Source organism: Mesoplodon mirus (genome assembly GCF_964341445.2).
Source record: "Mesoplodon mirus genome assembly, chromosome: 12".
Lineage (NCBI taxonomy): Eukaryota > Metazoa > Chordata > Mammalia > Artiodactyla > Ziphiidae > Mesoplodon > Mesoplodon mirus.
In genome coordinates, this window is record NC_138988.1 from 78,215,564 (window position 1) to 78,234,551 (window position 18,988).

General features: G+C 42.7%; 1 protein-coding gene across 7 annotated transcripts in view; it reads right to left on the bottom strand.

Annotated features, from left to right (window-relative positions):
• ADGRF5 (adhesion G protein-coupled receptor F5) overlaps positions 1-18,988 on the bottom strand; it is a 111,682-nt gene that overhangs the window by 3,885 nt on the left and 88,809 nt on the right. For 6 of the 7 annotated variants that reach the window (XM_082638017.1, XM_082638021.1, XM_082638020.1 and 3 more), the window contains 8 exons: positions 16,805-16,975; positions 14,487-14,696; positions 10,626-10,838; positions 8,722-8,874; positions 6,747-6,955; positions 4,307-4,486; positions 1,353-2,738; positions 51-92 (listed from right to left, as the gene is read on the bottom strand). In XM_082638017.1, coding sequence (XP_082494143.1) covers positions 51-92; positions 1,353-2,738; positions 4,307-4,486; positions 6,747-6,955; positions 8,722-8,874; positions 10,626-10,838; positions 14,487-14,696; positions 16,805-16,975 — 2,564 coding nt within the window. Of the gene's footprint in view, positions 1-50; positions 93-1,352; positions 2,739-4,306; positions 4,487-6,746; positions 6,956-8,721; positions 8,875-10,625; positions 10,839-14,486; positions 14,697-14,848; positions 14,969-16,804; positions 16,976-18,988 lie in introns of all 7 variants that reach the window. The other variant, XM_082638022.1, reaches the window with a different exon arrangement.

Genomic DNA, 18,988 nt, shown 5'->3' on the forward strand with positions numbered 1-18,988 from the left:
TGTCACTGCAATTTAGACTTTTCTAGGATCATGACTGTCACTGTTCTTACCTTCTGATCCCAGAGGCATCCAAAGAGTAAAATGAATAATCCCTGAAAAAAGAATTGGGAAGAAGTGCATTTTAATCGTATTAATTATATTAATCATATTCTAGTCTAGCAAAATAGGAAGTATTGTTCGCCTGCCATAGAACTTGTACTACCTCTTTCCACATCTGCATTTATGGTCCAGTAGATGACAATGATGTAGTAGGTCCACACCAAGGGAACTTTGATGTTATAATGTCATAAGGGTATTTTCAATTTCCCTATTTCCACCCAATTGTGCGCTGGAGATCGTGCTGGCTATGTTATTAAACATACCTCTTATGTCTACAGTAGCCCTCATGTAATTGTGATGAGAACATAGGACATGAGGTGGAATAATCAGTCCCTTCTAGTCAAGGCATATTATAAACATAATTAGACATGAGCCTTAGAGTTTGGAGCCATGGACCCAGTAGCAGAAGTTAGGATTTGCATGGTCTTGGCATTAGCATCTAGGGCAATGTCTCGGCATCACCTCCAGATGCCCTGGGTCCTCACCAGCTCATGGGGACCTAGGCCTACCACTGATCTACTGGTTGAAGCAGAATTAAGTATCCCCTTCCTTGTGCTCCAAAGGCTTGTTGTCTGTACCTCTGCTAAAGCTCACCTAACAACATGGCTTGTATTATAGTTACGGGCTGCTGGAGAGCAAAGAGCATGTCTTTTTTGTTTTCACATAATGGAGCAAAATGTCTACCTTATATAGAGCATTCGTTCTTTCATCCTTCAGAAAAATGTTTCCTGAGAACCCACTATGCGGTACAGAGCCTTCATTTCATTTGCCAAATGGTTAGTGAGCACCTAGTCTGTGCCAAGGTTTTTGCAGGCACTAGGAATGTACTGATAAATAAGACAGATGCGGCCCCTGACCTCACCAAGGCAGAACTCATTTAATGCTTGTGGAAATTAACTGGAGAGATTGTTTGGTTTAATGGTGGTATTTTCATTTAGGAGATAATAAACGGCATCAAGATAATGTTAGATAAATAGCAAAATCCAGTGTAGGGAAGGGACTTTCCTCCTATTTGTATTATCAGGGCATTTAGAAGAGAGGTGCATATGCAACTAAATTATAATGCAGGTGATAAGAGCCATACGGTTCCATGGGCACAGAGGAATGTGCCCTTTCTATTTCATTGAGTTCTTGTCATTACCGTTCTTTAGGGCTAGGGCCTCCTATGAACAAAAGTCCTTCCCCGTTCCTACCCCTGTTTGTGTTTCTATCATTATAGATCCTTCCTGAGAGCGCTGCCCTGCAGAACGTACCTGGAAGGCATTGAGGAGGGTAAATACGATATGGAACACAGCATTGCTCCCCTGGAACACGGTGGCGAGACCAAAACCCCAGGTGAGCCCCAAGAGCGGTGTGAGGACCCCAATGCTCTTGGTGATCTGGAACAGGCTGCTTTTTTCCTGCTTGCTTGGCTTGTCCCCGATGGAAGGTCTCAGGATCTTGGTGATGACCACGACTGTGATGGTCACGTTGACCACCACAATGAGCAGTGCTGGGATAACGAAGGCCAGCAGGGCCTTGGTATCCTCCCAGTTGAGCCAACAGGCATTTTTCCTTGTGTAGACCTCCCGGGGCTGGGTGGCCCCCACCGTGATGACGGAGATGACCAGAGGGCAACCGTAGCCGAGAGAAAACGCAATAGCCTTCTGAATGGACTTGCTCGTGTCATGCAGGATGAAAACCAAGCGGTAGAAGAGCATGAGGCCCAGAGTCAGCATCCAGAAGAAGACGCTGAGGTAGGAGAAGTGGACAAAGAAGGTGGAAGCCACACAGGCCGCCTGGTTGAGTGGGTAGCGGTAGTTGTGGATGGCGGCGGCCACGATGAACCAGACGTCGGCGACCAGAAGGGAGGCGGCAATGTTCACGATGCAGATGTGGCGCATGGAGGAAGTCCGGTTCTTGGTGACCGATTTCCACACCACGGCTTCCACAGCGAGGCAGGCTGTCAAGCTCAAGATGGAAAAGCACAGCCCGATGTAGGAAATGATATCCAGTAGTATTTTCAGGAGAGAATCAGGGTCTGGGGAATCAGGGGACATGAGGATGGAGAATGATGTGAGGTGGTCACAGCTGCAGGACACACTGTCCTCGGTGACTTCTTTAACATAACATCCACTGCTGTCCCACCCCCCTGTGTGGTTGGCGAGGTTGAAGTTCCAGAAGACACACCTCGGTACCCCGCCCAAAGGGTTGTTGTTTTTGAAAGTCATCGAAATCCTGAATGGCGTGGTTATATTGTGGCTGACAGTGGTTGTCATTACTAAACTGTTTGCAAAAGTCTTTCCTGGAACATCCTGGGCGAGGACGGTTTTGAGAGTTGGGAAAGCCACGGTGACGATAAATGAATCTGGTTGCAGGTGTTCCAGCTGGCATTCATTAATGGTCACATTGCCCCAGAGGTCAGAGTCTAAGAAAACAAAGCTCTGTGTGTAGGATTTGGGGTGGCCAGATTTTATGACCATGCTCTTCATCTGAACATTAGGTTGAGAGATGGTGCTATCTTCTGACCGCAAGGCTCGGGAAAATCTTTCCACTGAATCCAGTAACTGTGAGCTCTGATTGGTCTTTTGCTGTCGTGACATCATCCAGGTATTCAAAACGGGTTTGCCGAGGATGACGTTGACCGTGGAGAGGACGTGCTGTAATTGACAAGGCATGGGATCAAGCCAACCAGATGTTTTCAATCATAAGAGAGAAAAAGAGAACATCTCCCTGGAAACTGGTTCAGTGGGTACAGGGAAGAAGAAAATAGAAGAGAAAAATGCAGCATCGCAGGCTGTGGAGGACTGTGATCCACCTTCTCATGGAGGGAATTAGCAGGGGATGGGTCCTCACAACTGCGAGACTTACTAAACATTTAGCAGTCGTGACGGTGAGAACTGCCCCCACCTCTCACTAAGGTCGACTCAGCAGGCTGCCAGAGATATTTATTAATTGTTTTATCTTATTTTAAAGCTCAAGCCTGTAAAGGCTTTTGGGTGGGTGGTATCTCACCAGCAAGGGTGAGGTAGTCTCAGAAGACCCTCTCAAATGCTGAGCATCAAATACGCCATGGGAGTGTTGTTAAAGACATCTTTCTTTTTAGCTCAACATTTTGATTCTCTCTCCCATAAACTTGGAATTGTCATTTGTGGCTTCTCTCCATGGAGAGAAGTGGCTTTTTCTCTCCGCCCTTCTTTGCCTGGTTCTGTTCTCTGAAATGATGAACCCTGCAGTTAGTTGAATGGTGGCCCTTATTTGGAGAAAACCTTATTTGGAGAAAGCATCTTTGTAGATGTAATTAAGGATCTTGAGAGAAAAATCAACCTGGATTACCTAAATGGGCCCTAAATCCAAGTATCCTTATAAGAGACAGAAGAGGAGAAGGTAAATGGAGAAGAAAAGAAGGTCATGTGAAGACAAAGTCAGAGGTTAGAATGAGGCAATTTGTTACAGCAGCCCTAGGAAATCTGTATAAGCTCCTTAGACTCCTGGTACCCAAGCTGCTTGCCAGTTACCTCTGGTTGGGTTTGGCCAATGAGAAGCATCTGCAGGAGATGAGAGGGTGAGAGAAGAAAGAAGCTGAGATATATTTTTCCTGCTACCCACTGCACCTTCATTTCACTCTCAGCACACCTTTGGTGATAGTTACATACTTCCAATACTGTAGTTCCTGCTCAGTGATCCCTCCTCCAACACTATGGGTGCACTATTTCCTCTCCTTTCCACATTAATCCTCAGGGTAGTAAGGGCTTCTAAATGTAGCTGGTCTCTGGGTGCCTTACACCTTTTTTTTTTTTTTAATTCCTGGTTTTACCTCTGTAAGTATCCCTTCATTAAAGTCTCTTCATGTGAACTCTGGTGGGTGAATTCTCTTTCCTCTCAGAATGCTGATTGCTTCAAAGATCATGTTTTGTGAGAGACCATTGAGAATCCCACCTTGTACATATTCTGAAAACCTTTCATTCCTAGTTTTCTTAGAAAGCAAGTAAGAATTCATTCTCTTTTAATGAAGAAACTAAAACAGACTTTCTCTGAAGAAATCTTAAGATCCCAAAATGTACACTGAAAATATTCACTGATATGCTAAAAGCCAGAGCTGGCAAAGTGTTGCTCAGGAAAAGACAGAGAAGAAGTTGCAATGGAGAGAAGTTATGTTTCTTGACCCCAAGTCCTGAGGGATGAAAAGACAAGACCCCAAACTCCTGCAAGGCTTAAGCAAACTCACCATCATCATTTCTGAATTCACTTGGGTTGGAACTGTTGAGAGCAAATCAAGGATGTTAATAATGGCTCCCAGGCTCCCAGGAAATGAGTTGACTTCAAGCTTCACCTGGTTTGTGCTAATGGAAAGATTCTTTAGGTATGAAGGGAGCTTCTGATCCTGAGAGGGGCTCTTCATCAAAGCCTAGTAAAACAAAAGCCAACACAGAAAAAAAACAAAAAACGTGCCCATCAGTCATCAAATACTGCTGATACATCCATGACAAAAATCTCTCACATCTGAGTTTCCTTTTTGATTCCTCCATTCTCATAAGTATATCCCATAAGGTAATGTACTTATCTCTTAAACTGTGCTTGCTCTTCAGAATGGAATATTACATGAGACCTCACACATAGAAGGGGAACAGTAAGGCATACGTCAACCTGATGACTAGTTGAAAAGGAAAAGGAAGGGAAGTAGATATGATCGCTAGAGAACTAGATTAAAGTTGCATAAAATTGTCACTTGATTGTCTGTATGAAAGCACATTTGCTACTCTGCTTTTTCTCATCACTTACCTCGCTGGCCATGAGAGTGGTTTCTATCCCAAATTTCCTGGGACAGTTCTGGTTTATATCTGATGTCCCAGTGTAATTATAAGTAGTGCCCTCTTTTATTTTCAAAAATGATACAAATGAACTTATTTACAAAACAGAAATAGACCCATATACATAGAAATCAAACTTAAGGTTACCAAAGGGGAAAGTGGGGGAGGGAAAATTAGGACAAACAAGGACCTACTGTATAGCACAGGGAGCTATACTCAATATTTTGTAATAACCTATAAGGGAAAAGAATCTGAAATATTCTTTTTTAGATTCTTTTCCCTAACACAACATTGTAAATGAACTATACTTCAATAAAACAAACACACACACACACACAAACAAAAAAAACAAAAAGCAAAAAGTATCCTGGTTTGGATGATAAATTATATGTCACCTTATCTATAATGATCACATTTGTGTTTTCTAACTATCTGACTCCTCACTATAATTAAAGAATGAACTAAAAGTTGGTCTTCTCCTTAAAGAACTTTGATGAGTGTTCTAACCCAGGGGAGTTTCCTCCTCTGAATGCAGAAGTATTTGTTTTACTTAACAGAATTTACATTTGTGACATCACTACCAATGTCATCCTGTGTTTTAATTTCAATGTCTCTCCCATTAAATGATAAGCTCCTTAACAAGAGGAACCATGTGTTGCATTTCTTTATATCCTTCTCATATCCCATAACCCCTAACATAGTCATTTAACTTCATATGTAGTAGGTATTCAATAACATATGTTGAATGGATAAATTAGACAGAGCATGATAGGTCAGCATGCCCCCTTTCCATTGAAAGGGTATGTAGTATCTCGAATTGGGACCAGGGTCCAATGTTGAGTTCAAATTATAATTTCTATCTTCCTCAGTTGGGATAGTTTATATTCCTGATGCTTTACCCACCAAGGTCTAACTCAGATGCCGAGTTTTTCAAGCAGAATTTCTTGATTATCCTAGTCCCAATTAATACATATATAACATCTATATTCCATATCCAATCAGAGGTCAAGTTTTGATTTGGCCTCTTTACCCTGATAGCACCTATAATAATGCTTTATACATAGTCGGTATTTTAATGAATTTGATGTGAGACAAGAGATAATTAGATAAAATGCAAACCAATATCACCCTTTTTTCTCAGTCCTTCTTCCCAGGATGTGAGGATTTGGAGCTAACCAGATGTTAGCTCCAAATATAGCTCAGGGTCTGAAGGTGTTACCATGAGCTATAACCCCACTAATTGCCTCATTTATTGTAACTCATGGAATTTTAGGAGTCCTGAACTTTCAGCAACTTAAGTATGAGAGGTAATTTATATTTATTTTGATGAAGTGAAACATGTTTTTCCTACCACATGGCAGTAACCTCTATTCTAGGTGAGAGAGGTCAGCTAGGCCCTTCTATAACTATAGGTTACCTCTAAGGATTAAGGAAATCTCAGACTTGTAATAGCGTAAAGCCCAACTATTTTTTTTGACTGATGAAACTTACTTTTTGTGTTGCTCCCCTTTCTGAAAAGATTAGCGTTATTAGCTTGATATAAAAATTCTTCAAAGCAGAGCAGTTAGAGGGGATAACACAACTTCCATCTTGGAGGTAATGGACACAAGGTATTAAGAAGTCAAGGTGAAGCTGTACAGCTGGTCCTAGGGCAGAACACGTATTTTGCTGCCTCCATATTTGGATTCAAGTGAAATATTCAGCATTTCTAGAGTTGCATCTTCTTTGGAATTAAATAAGTATAGCTTTGAGAGCAACACAAAACAGCTGAAAGCCCATTTTCCTAAGTGCTGAGAAATAGGATCAGCTAGACACATCTCCCCACCAAGAGTTCAGAGTCAAGTGTTTAAGAATCACCTCAGCCAGCCGGAGCAGAGTATTTATTGGGGCAGAGATGCAGTCGTTTTTCTTGACCTTCCACTGGGACCCCACACATCTGTAAGTTATGGTCCCACCAATAGGACTCCCAGGGATTCTGGGAACATTAGAGAACTGGCAAAGCTTCTGGATGACTTTTCCGGGTTCCCCAACACCTATGATAGGATCTTGGCATGTGACGTTCTCCCCTGCATTGGAAAAATGGACATAAAAAGGACAATTGAAAAGAGGAGAAAAGATAGTGGAAATAGGGTCAGGCTTGGGTAGAGTTTTGATCTTTGAACTCATCTTTTTTCTTTTCAGTGACCTTTTCGGAGTTGCCCAATTTCTTTATTTTGCCCCTGATTTTCTAAAGCCCCTTAGGGCTTTCCATGCAAAGCCAATTCTAATCTGCGCTGGCTTTTTCTAACAGAATTTATTTCCTCAATGCCTCATTCCCACCTCTGACCTCCAGGAATCTTCTCTCTGATGCCTGTAAAATCTAAGCCATGGAAAGTAATGAGAGCTTGATGTGTACTCATCCAGATAAAAGATAGGCAGGTTAACAAGGGTCTTAGGGACATAATGACTTAATCCAAGGGATTCTCAACTCTGGTGTATTAGAATCTTCAGAGGAGCTTGGAAAATACCAATGTCCAGGCTCACTCCAGCCCAAGTAGATCAAAACCTCTTGGGCTGGAATTTAGGCATCAGCAGTTTTTTAAGCTTCCCCGGTGATTCTAGGGTGCAGCCAAGTTTGAGAAGCACCACTTTAATCCAAGGATATAATTAGTAGGAGGAATTCCAGGCACCCATGACCTGAATATTCTGGGCAATATTCCTAAGCATTTATTCCTTCTGGTTTCCCTTAAGGATGACTTTGCTTTACCTGTACTCAAGACAAACTTGAATGGGAAAATGGCATTTATTGCAGAATCTCTAGTCTCCAAGGGACCCTGACTCTCTGATGAGCAGACCCCCTCTCATCATCTTTTAAATTTAGCATGAATTGAGTTCTTAGCCATTGTGTAAAATCTTAGAATACTTAAGTAATGTTCCATTAGGAAAAAGAAGAGGAATCAGACTTGGTATGAAGAAAGAAGAGCAGAACAAAGGTAAGTGAATAAAACATGATGATGCCTAGGCTAAGATGGAGGGACAGTGGAGAAATGACCTTGGCTTCCCCCTGGAAGAGGTGTGCTTGGTGGGGTCCAGAGGACAGTGACCCAGAGAGATAGGGAGCTCTAAATTGCTTCCTACTTTGTTGTCTAGGGCTCAGATACCAACAGATGTTGAGAAAGACCTCAAATCCCTCAGTAAACTCAAATAAGCTTGGTAATGGAGACATGGATCCTACAGACATCACGGGTTCTATTAGAGAGAAGATTTCTGCGGGGAGGGGATTGCTTATTGTGCAAGCCCAGGAGCATCCTTTATCCACTTGCCCCTCGGTTGCTACTGAGGAGAGCTCTTCGGTATGGGTTATTACAGAGATGGCTCCACAAATCACGACCTTTTACCTTGAAAATAGTATTTAGGGGGATATTGGCTCAGTGATGACAAAGGATGGGAAAGACAGTTTCTGATTCTTTTACGTAGCCCTTTTTTACATAGTTTCTGATTCTTCTTGCGTACAGAAATATGGCGTCATCTGCAAGGTTTTCTTGATCCATTTCTCCCCACCTAATCACTAGCAGAGTTAAACCAGGCAGCCTCTTCTATCCACCTACAACTGTCTCTAGTTTAGAATCTACCACATTATATGTGATAACATTTTAAAATCACATTTCTCTCTCCCCTAGGCTTGAGGCCAAGAAACATAGCTTACTTCTTTTCAAAGCCCCATGCTTAGCTCAAGGCTTCCTACATGAAAGTGATTAACATATATTTATTGATGGATGAATGAGGGAGTGAATGAATACATGAATCCCTGCTCGTGACTATAACATTTAAAAATAATTTAAAATGCTCTCACCAGGAACCAGATTAAGCTTCATAGATGGGCTCCGGACTGAATTATTAGCGGTATTGGTAATGTGACAAAACACATCCATATTTTCTGGACAGGAAATTGAGTTTGCCACGAAATGGTGTTTGTAGCACACTTGCGTTCCATTAACTTCTTTTGCTAAGGTACAATGAAAGAATGAAGTCACAGCATTAGTATTCAAAGCACAAATTTTGTTAAAATCATCCAATGTGGATAAACTTGTCCAAACTTTTCCCAAGAATGTGCCACATTCATTTTAATGTGGTTCTCAAAATGCCTCTAGCTTAGAAGTAAGAAAGCTCACATTGGCACGTGTGCTAGCCAAAACCTTACCTCCACCATTCACGGCTCCAAATCTGTGCCTACCCAGTTCTGGACAATCAGAATGCTTTCTCAACCTCCCTCTACCTCTTGAAATCCCCACCATGCTCTGTGTCTTTATCCTATCCTGCTTGTGCAGCATAGGTTTGGAGGTCATCTTTTTACAGATCTGTCTCCTCCACCAGACCCTAAGGTCTTGGAGAGAAGGTATCTGGTCTTATTTATCTTTGCATCTCCCCGTGCCTAGCTCGGTATTTGACACAAAGAAAGCAGTGAATGCGTGCGTGTTGAACACAGAATGTTAAAACCCTTAAATAGTTCGGTACCCAGATTGATTTCATATCCCCCCTACCATGCAGCCTTCTCTAAATTGTCCGGTCTTTATGGGATTCCCATTTTTCTGAACTTCCATTGTTTTTTCTATCTGTAGTGCTCATTTTGTATATTTAATGCTCTATGTATTGTCTTTTACGACATATGCCCTTCTAGATATTGATATATATGCCCCACTTCTTTCGTCTCCTTTTCATTGCCTACTGTTATGTTTTGTATTAAGCATAGGTCCCAAAGAACAGTTCTTGAAAGTATGAATGAGCTTATAAATCCCTCGTGAAGGTGTCCATGCATTCTGATTTGTGGTTGTGAGTTCATATTTGGTTGACCTTAATCTACAGGAATCCTGAGGGATCTGGATGGAGGGTACATTCTACCAGAGAGGATTTAAAGTTTTTGGCCAGGTACCCCTGAGTGCTACCAATGGACTACTTTAAGTTAATTACTCCTCAGCTTGGAGTTATTGGACCACATAGGTAGTATAAATTCAAGCCCCAAATCTGAATGAAGGCAGGACAGTTATACTTCTCAGGGGAAATTGTTGCCCACCCAGCACTGAAGCTCTTAACTCTGGCAGATGAATTTTGTTTTTCTTGCTTCTTCTTTTACTGAGCATGTCACTGTCTGAGGGTCCTGACATTGTGCTGATGGGGTAGGTTGCCTTAGTTACTCCATTGGGAGCAAGGCCTTTTCTTTCATACACTTCAGAGCCTTCAAATTCAAATTCAAGATTCTGAGGTTTCCGATATTGGCAGATGCCCTCAGGGGAACTCCAGCATTAGCTAAAGCATTACCTCTATTTTTCTTTTCTTCTATGTTTTTGACCCTTGGTTATTTCTCTTACTCTCGTGCCTGCTCAACTGTGCATTTAAAAGGATTTTTGCCATACTTTTATTGCATGCTGATTCATAGCATAGAGGGAGAGGTGATCAGAATATCGAGTCTACTATACTGAGCACGTAGAAGGCTTGTGACGGTAACTTAATACTATCTTCAACAGCTCTCACTAAAAACAGCGGGCTCCACCCTCACAGACTCTCAAGATTTTGTCACAAACCAATGAGCCACTGGTCACCTAGCAAAATAGAAGGCAATAAAGCCTCATGGGCTTCCCCCTGTTACATTATGTCTCTGAAGCAATCCCTCTGTCTCTTTACCCCTATTTTAAGAGTAAATTTTTAGACTCCCCATATATGGAATCATGTGTCCTTACAATTCAGCAGTGGGCATCTTACCAGCTGGAAAGGACGAGGAACCAGCTTGGAAAATGACCTTGTAGTCTCTGTCCTCCTCAATGCAGCACTTGATGTGACGGGAGCTTGTGCATGGAATGGCAGCTTCCAAAGGATCAACCATGATATTGCGCTCTAGGGGCAGCGGGTGGACGATGACATCTTTGGCCATGACACTGTATGAATTCTTGTATCGAAATATGCAGTGATAGGTTCCTGAGTGGAAGGAAGCCAAGATGAGATGGAACAAAGTCATCGCTCCAAATAGACATTTGCTGAGAAAGTTGAGAAGAGGCTTGGCTTTCCTTGTCAAGCTGGGGCACAGGCACCGCACCCGCTCCTGGGCCCTGGACTAGAAAATGCTCCATAGTTTCCCCTCCTGGGTTTGCTATGCATTTGAAGGACTAGCTCATCGCCACCTAAATATTCACTTACTTTCGAAGAAAATCAAGTGGCGTATCCAGAGTCATATAGCCTGTTGGGGGTGGAATTGAGTTTCAAATCTGGTTCACAATACCTACTCCAAGGCTCTTTCTTTAATCCGGGTTGCAGGGGGCGCAGAATGCGAATTTTGGTGTGTGCTGGGCTGGGGAGTTCTTTGAAGAAAGTTGCTAGTGAGAGGGAGATAGAGCACTGTGGTCTCACGAGGCCCCCTCTCCCCATCTTTAAGGGAGTAGGTGCCTCTGGTCTGGGACCTCATGGCACCACTAAAGAATGTGGGGAGGGAGCGGGGAAGGAGGGAGAGAGGTTGACTGTGAGTTCTTGGGAGAGCTTGGTCTGTGGACTCTGAGATTAGATGTCTGACTCTTATCTAGAAAAGTCTAAAGAGGAGAGTGGGCCGACTTTGCAGGAGTGAAAAGAGAAGGCTGCAGCAGGAGTTGCCTGCATGCCCAGTGCTTGGTGAAGCAGAGTGGACTGTGGACAGGGCTTGAGTTGAGCTTCATGAAAGGAACTCACAATCGTCAGAGGATGAACCATCATTGGATCAGCTGTTGTCGGGACAGTGGAAGATTATAACAGCATCTACAGTTAAGTAGGACCTTTCAATGTTCCTGACATTCCTTCTCTTTGCCCCGACTCTGGAGGAGCCAGAGTAGCTGCTAGCCAGAGGGAAAACACGTAGAAGGAGAACAGAGAGGAAACACTTTCTGATTCCCATTGGGAGGGAGGGGAAATTTACATTGAATATAAAATAAAAGTGTAGTTGATTTAGATAAGAATAGATGAATTTTAGCACCTGATTCTGGGACTGTTTAATAGTTCAGTGTGACCAGAACAGCCACAGCTCTTCCTAAGTTATTGGCTGATAGTAGGAAAGGGCAGTTGGGCAGAGCAACTCTCCTGTGTGAGTTCAGCACAGGAGAAAAAGACTCCCATTTCCTGATTGTATCTACCAAGTCCAGCCAGATAATAAGTAGTTATTTCTACAGTATTGCCTAGGCCTTATATGAAAAAGTAAAGAACTCACAGGATCTGGACTGATTAAGCTTATAATGAATGAAAAGCTTTAGAATAGAGTTGTTAAGAGTTGGCCTCTGTAGCAACACAGTCTCTGTTTCCCTTTGACTTTGCTGTCTACTAGATGTATAACCTCAGGTAGTTTCCTTAACCTCACTGGGCCTCAGTTTCCTCATCTGTGAAATGGAGATAATAATAGCACTCTTGATTCCTGGAGTGGAGCAAACAAAGAAGCAGTGAAGCAAAGCCCTTGTCCTATTCCTGTGTTTTCCTGGGACAGCGAAAAGAATAACAAGGACTCCTGGAGTCAGCTTTGCACCAAGGATTCTCAGGGCCAGTGGGTCATTGCCCACAACTCTAGAGCTCCTTTCCAAGATGTAACCGATGACCGGAATCAGGGCTTAGGGCAGCTTCCTAACAGCCCTTGGGCTCAGTGCCAGGATAGGACCACTCAGTTAAATCTGCAGCCTGGTTTGCTCTTTACCCAGGACTCTGAAGGTAATCAAGTTATCAGGCACCAAGTCTAAATGTCTTTGTGAGGGTTTGGTTCTATAAGTGTCTTGAAATGACATATAACAAAGTATCTTCAGGGAGTGAGTATATTGGAGTAGGGGAATGTAAGATCTCTGTTTTAGAAAGGTCATTCAGGAGAATGGTCTTGCGGGGGAGGGAGGCATGGGATGATGCTGTTACTACTGAACATTTACTTTGTGTAAATAAAGCAGGTGGTGCCGCTTGTTGAGACAGTATGATTGGCATCATGTCCCTCCCTGAGGAGGAGGTGGCTGGTATATTCCCTGCATGAGTCTATGGTGAACACGGAGGAGGCGGGGCAGGTGCTCATCTCCCCACTGAAGAGCCTGCACAGAGCCACCTCTCTGCCCTTTCAGATGCCTGACTGGGATACTGCTTCTTACGGATGTGTGGTCTTTTCATCTCTGGCTGTAATGTTACCCACGCGACCTAAGCTGTGACCATTATTCCTGACACTTTTTTGAGTGATGAGGCAAATCTCCCAGACCCAGGTGTACAAGGGCAGGGAGGATGGAGAGAGAGGTAGAATGATTAGGTAGTTTTGTTATTTTATTTTTGTGGTAACTTCACAGCATTTTAAAGTTATATACTATATGTTTAAACATCTCCCTAAAAAAGGCTGACCTATATAACAATCTAAATGGGACTGTATCCTTCTTCTACTACAAGGTGGGAGAGAATTCCCTTTGTAAAACTATGAATCCAAATAAATGACTGTTTACAAAAAACAATAAAATAATAGCACTCTCCTCTAGGTTTATGGTTTTAAATTAATTCATACACTTAAATACGTAAAACAATATCTATCACATAGCAACAGCTCAAGAAATGTCAGCTATTATTGAAGCAATTCCTTCCAATTCCCTTTTCTTTCAAAAATTTGCATTTCCTCCCAACCTAAACAAGGTCTAGGGATAAGTAGAAAACAAAAATGTGTTTTTTCCCCCTTTGGAACCAGGCATATAAAATCTTTAGGCAGAATTTTTATACCTCAGTTGGGTGAAACACAAGAGTCTGGTAAAAATACTTTAAAAAAACAATCCTCTTAAGAGTTTGGAATTAACATATACAAATCACTAATACAGTAAGTCCCTTACATACGAACCTTTAAGCTGTGAACTTTCAAAGATGCGAACTTGCCCCTGTATGCCAGCTGTTGCGCTGTACTACTGTACTTTTCAAGGTACTGTACTGTAAGATTAAAAATGTTTTATTTTTTGTGTTTTTTATGTAGTTTTTGTGTGAAAAGTATTATAAACCTATTACAGTACAGTACTATATAACTGATTGTGTCAGTTGGGTACCTAGGCTAACTTTGTTGGACTTATGAACAAATTGGACTTACGAACGCGCTCTTGGAATGGAACTCGGTCATGTGTAGGGGACTTATTGTATATAAAATAGATGAACAGCAAGGACCTACTGTATAGCATGGGTACTATACTCAATATCTTGCAATAACGTATAATGGAAAAGAGTCTAAAAAAGTATATGTGTGTGTGTGTGTGTATAAAACTGAATCACTTTGCTGTACATTTGAAACTAACACAACATTGTAAATTAACTATGCTTCAATAAAAAAAAATCCTCTTAACTTAATGGCAAAGCACAAACTCTAGAATCAAAGAGACTAGTTCTAATCCTGGCTCTACAGCTTAAACTGTGGAAACCTAGGCTCATTTTGCACATCTGTAAAATGGGAATAGTGACATCTTCCCCCAGAAGGCTGTTGCATTTAGTGTGAGTACATATGTCATATAGAGTGGCTGGCACAGGCATGGCCCAGGGCAGGCCCTCCATGGATGGTAATGATTACAGTGTGTTTCCAGGGGTCCAGGCATCTGGGTCCAGAGTATCTGGGCTTTCACTCACCGTTCCACTCCCTGGTGGAGGTCTTGACTGTCAGCACCGACTCCGCTCCATTAGGATACCTCCTCGTGGTATAAAACCTTTTGTATATTTTAATTCCAGCAGAAGTGTTCCAGTACACCTCATCATAATTACTCATGTCACTGATGCACTTTATAGAAAAGCTTTGTCCCTCAGAAACAGAAATTGGGTCCGGGGTTATTTTTAGGTTGGCTAAAAGAATGCAAACAAAACAGACAAAAGAAAACCAATAACAAGTAAAATGTTTAGTCTTTCTGGTGACATCAACACCTGAGTGAAATTTCACATAGAGACAGAAAGCATGGGCTGTCCTGACTCTACTTGGGTCCATGCGGGATTGGTACCTTGCTGCTCCGGAGCTTTACTTGTTTCTAGGCTGTTCTCGGTGGTGCTCTGAACTGTACCCATTTCCATCACATGCCTTGGGAACTCGCGCACTTCCCCTTTGTGGCTGGAATTATCTCCTGATGATCAGCAGGGCAAAAGGTTGTAAACTACAGTGTCGACTTAACCCAAACTCCCCTCCAACCTTTTCCAGGCACCTCAAGGGGGACTCAACGGCTCAGTTCTTATAACCACATCATTCTCTACTCTTTGAAAATAACTTCAAAAAATGCCATACTGTATTTTAATTTCTTTCTTCTGTATCTCTTCTCTATAAAAATGTGAGCCCCTTAAGAGTAGGACCCTCTCATCTGAGTCTTCACATCCCCAGCATTAGCACTGGGTCCAGTACCCAGCCAGTGCTTTTCAAGCAGACAAGTGGTTTTTGGAATTACATGTTAAGTACAGGGATCACAGCGTTTACTGCCCAAATAATTATACCTGGGCTGGGAAGTACAGGCACCCTAATTTATGTCCCTATTTACTCCTATTTCTGAGAATTTCCTTGTAAGTTCATGAGGAACTAGTCACTGAAACTGTTAACAAGATCCTTATAAATATAAAAGCTTCTATGAACATTCTACTGGTTTTGCCTCTGGTTCTCTTTCTACTCCTCTTTGAGCATAGCTGTCATTTCAAAATGCCATTCACTCTGTCTTCTCTACATGAACCATGTCATACCTTGAGCCCACAGATGCTGGCCAGCTTTTCCAATCAGTGTGGAATCTTATTCTTACTCATAAACAAAAGAAATCAGGGCTTTCCATAGTACCCTCCAGAAGCTGGGATTCAAATGTTCAGATGCAGCCCCAAAGTCACAGAGAAGGGATTCATATGCCCCTCATGTTGCCCTCCCTAGCTATAAGGATCTTGAGATGGTTTTCTAAGGCTGAATTGTTTCTGAGGGTGGAAAGGAAAAGGCGCATGGAAGCCTCAATCTGGTTCTCTTGATTCTCAGATGAGAATCAAACTACCAGACCGGTGGTTTTCAGCGAAGACTAAGCATATCCCTGAGACAGCCAAAAGCCCACAGAATCAACACAACTCTCTGAGTTAAAACTTGCAGGGTATACCTGCTCTCATTCTAGAAAACTGCAAATACCTCAAAAGACCCTGAACTTTTCTATAGTAATAATGTTTCAGATAAATCTAATCTTGATCTTTGTAAAAGTGCTAAGTCACGATAGTAGAACATGGAAACAAGAGTAACAAGTATGTTTATCTCAGTCCTTTCTCCAAATTGTTCAGAAAGGGGAACTGAGCATTTATCTAAATATAACAGTTTGTTTTTGTAAGATGGGTGGGTAGAAAAACACGTTTGTCTGCTCCACTTTGGCAGATAGGGATGAAGTTATAATGCTTTGTGATATGAGCAGAAGAAATGATACTTTTAAGAGGCCTAGAATTACTTAAAATATTTTTAAAAACCCACTTGTTACAACTGTAAAATAATCACAAAATACCAGACTCTTAAATCTTCCTGCAGCATTCTCTCTGGAAAAGATGAAATGGGAGAGAAAGAGGGGGTGAAGGATGGTGGGGAGTGAGCCAGGCTATTGGAATTCAAAGGAGGGAGAATGGGATTATGGGAGGACAAAGTGGGAAATCAGAGGTGTTATCCTCATTCAGGGACTCATCTGAGTGTGAAACCCTACTTCCCATCCACTTTCTGTCTTTCTAGTACAATGCAGGCTGTTCCTTCCCTGCAACCGCTGTTTCTTACCCCTACCCTTCCTGCTTTTAAAGACTTCATAAGAATTTAAATGGCAGAGATGGAAATCCCATTATGTGGTTGACCCCCATCGCACTCTCACTACCATGGAAGGCCCTGCTTTACTGCTCATGGATATTCCCAGTTGATTGGCAGCCCTTAGTTTGAAGAGCAAGGCAAAAAATTCAAGCGAAAGAGTCCTTACCCACAGAGACGAATGTCACTTTTATGTCTTTACTGCCTCTGGCTCCGTGGGCGCTGATGAACTCACATGTGTAGATCACTGTCGTTCCAGACAATCTGCTCGGACACTGAGTGCCATCGGCCATGAGGGTGTATCTGCTGCAGCCAGTGTCTGTGTCTGTTTCAGGGCTTCCTGCAACAACATAAAAGAGGTTCTTTTACTGTCACAGTTGGCTGACTGTCTGAGTCGGTAGCAAAGAAGCCAAATCAGTGAAAAAGAATTCTTATTTCATTCAATTTCTTCTCTTTGAAGGGAGAGGCAGGGTGGTGTAATGGTTAGCCCTGACGCCTCAGGATCCACGTGGCCCGGCTGCAGATTCCAACTTTACTACGTACCAGTAGGGTGTTACTGGGAAAGTCACTAAACCACTCTGTGCCTCAGTTTCTCCAGATGTAACATGAGAATAAATAATAACAGCTGTGACCTGGGATTGTAGTCAGGTAAAAGGAGTTACTGTGTAAACACTTAGAACAGTGCCTGGCTGGGGCCGACCCCTAACAAAGACCCTTCGTGATGGTAGTTGGAGTGTGAAAAATAAAAAAAGAATCCATGTGTTTGGATATGACTTCAACTGGAAGGAAACAAATGTCAGATTATTTTGACTATTATTATTGTTGAAAGGAGGAAGAAACGGGACACGGACTCTGATATTCATCTCATTTGAGACCTGTTTTCATAACTTGTTCCTTCTTATTAGTATATATGTTTTAGTGGAAGCTTCAACGTCATGCTTTCTCAGGGTAACAGCAATTTACCCTTCAGAATAGCTGTTCACTATCTTCCTTTCCATTCCCAAGATGCTGTGCCCTCCAAGCCATCCTGCCTGTGGCTCTATAACAGCCCCTTGGCCATTTTTTCTAGTCCTGTTCCTTTACTCTCTCTCCTCCAACGCTGCCTTCTGCCATGTAGTTCTTTATTTATTTATTTTTTGTGAAGATGTTGGGGGTAGGAGTTTATTAATTAATTTATTTATTTTTGCTGTGTTGGGTCTTTGTTTCTGTGCGAGGGCTTTCTCTAGTTGCGGCAAGCGGGTGCCACTCTCCATCGCGGTGCGCGGGCCTCTCACTATCGCAGCCCCTCTTGTTGCGGAGCACAGGCTCCGGACGCGCAGGCTCAGCGGCCATGGCTCACGGGCCCAGCCGCTCCGTGGCATGTGGGATCCCCCCAGACCAGGGCTCGAACCCGTGTCCCCTGCACCAGCAGGCAGACTCTCAACCACTGCGCCACCAGGGAAGCCCCTGCCATGTACTTCTGCCAGGCATTCTTCAAACACTGGCAATCTTCCAAACATTAAAGAAAAAAAAACCCTTCTGATGAACTCCATCCAGCCTTGGCTGGATGATCAATGCTATTTAAAATATTTTGATTGATAAGTCACCAGTTTTTCTCCCCAGTCCCCAAGATGGTTGTTCAGAATACCAAACTGATTTCCCACCTTGAGTAAATTACCTGCTAGTTCATAGGTACAAATGTCCCTTTCATCTCCAAGGCTCACCCCTCTACTTACTTTTGGAAAACCTACTCTCTCTAATTCCCCCAGGACCTCACTCCATCCTTTATCGTTCCTCTCCCTTGACTGCACAACAACGGAAGTTACTGAATGCAGCCTACACGTTCGTGCTCTGTTTTCTGAAGTAGAGCTGGTAGGCAGTTATAAGGACGCTGCTCAAGGTTAAAGAATATCCAGTGAAAATTGCCCATGATGCTGAGGATACGTAAAGGCACGGTCTGCAAAGCTTTCATCCTTACCAGAAAGCAGTTATTGTGGCAGATGCAAAGTATGCAACTCTGTTTTAAATGTTGACATTTATCTTCTTTTTTTTTCTCCTCTCAAAAGTCTCGCAAAGTGGGTACCATTGTCACTATTTAAAAGATGAAGGTCTGGGACTTCCCTGGCGATCTAGTGGTTAGGCTTCAGTGCTCTCACTGCCGCTGCCCAGGTTCAGTCCCTGGTCAGGGAACTAAGATCCCTCAAGCTGTGTGGCGCAGCCAAAAAAAAAAGAAAAAAAAAGATGCAGTTCTCAGAGTCAAGATGACCCTAGTTGCTCTGCAGCAGAAACAGGGCAGAGCTGGAATGACAGCTCTTCAGGACCAGATTCTGTCTTACTGGAAAGCACGGGTGGTAAGGCTAATTTTTCTAGAGTA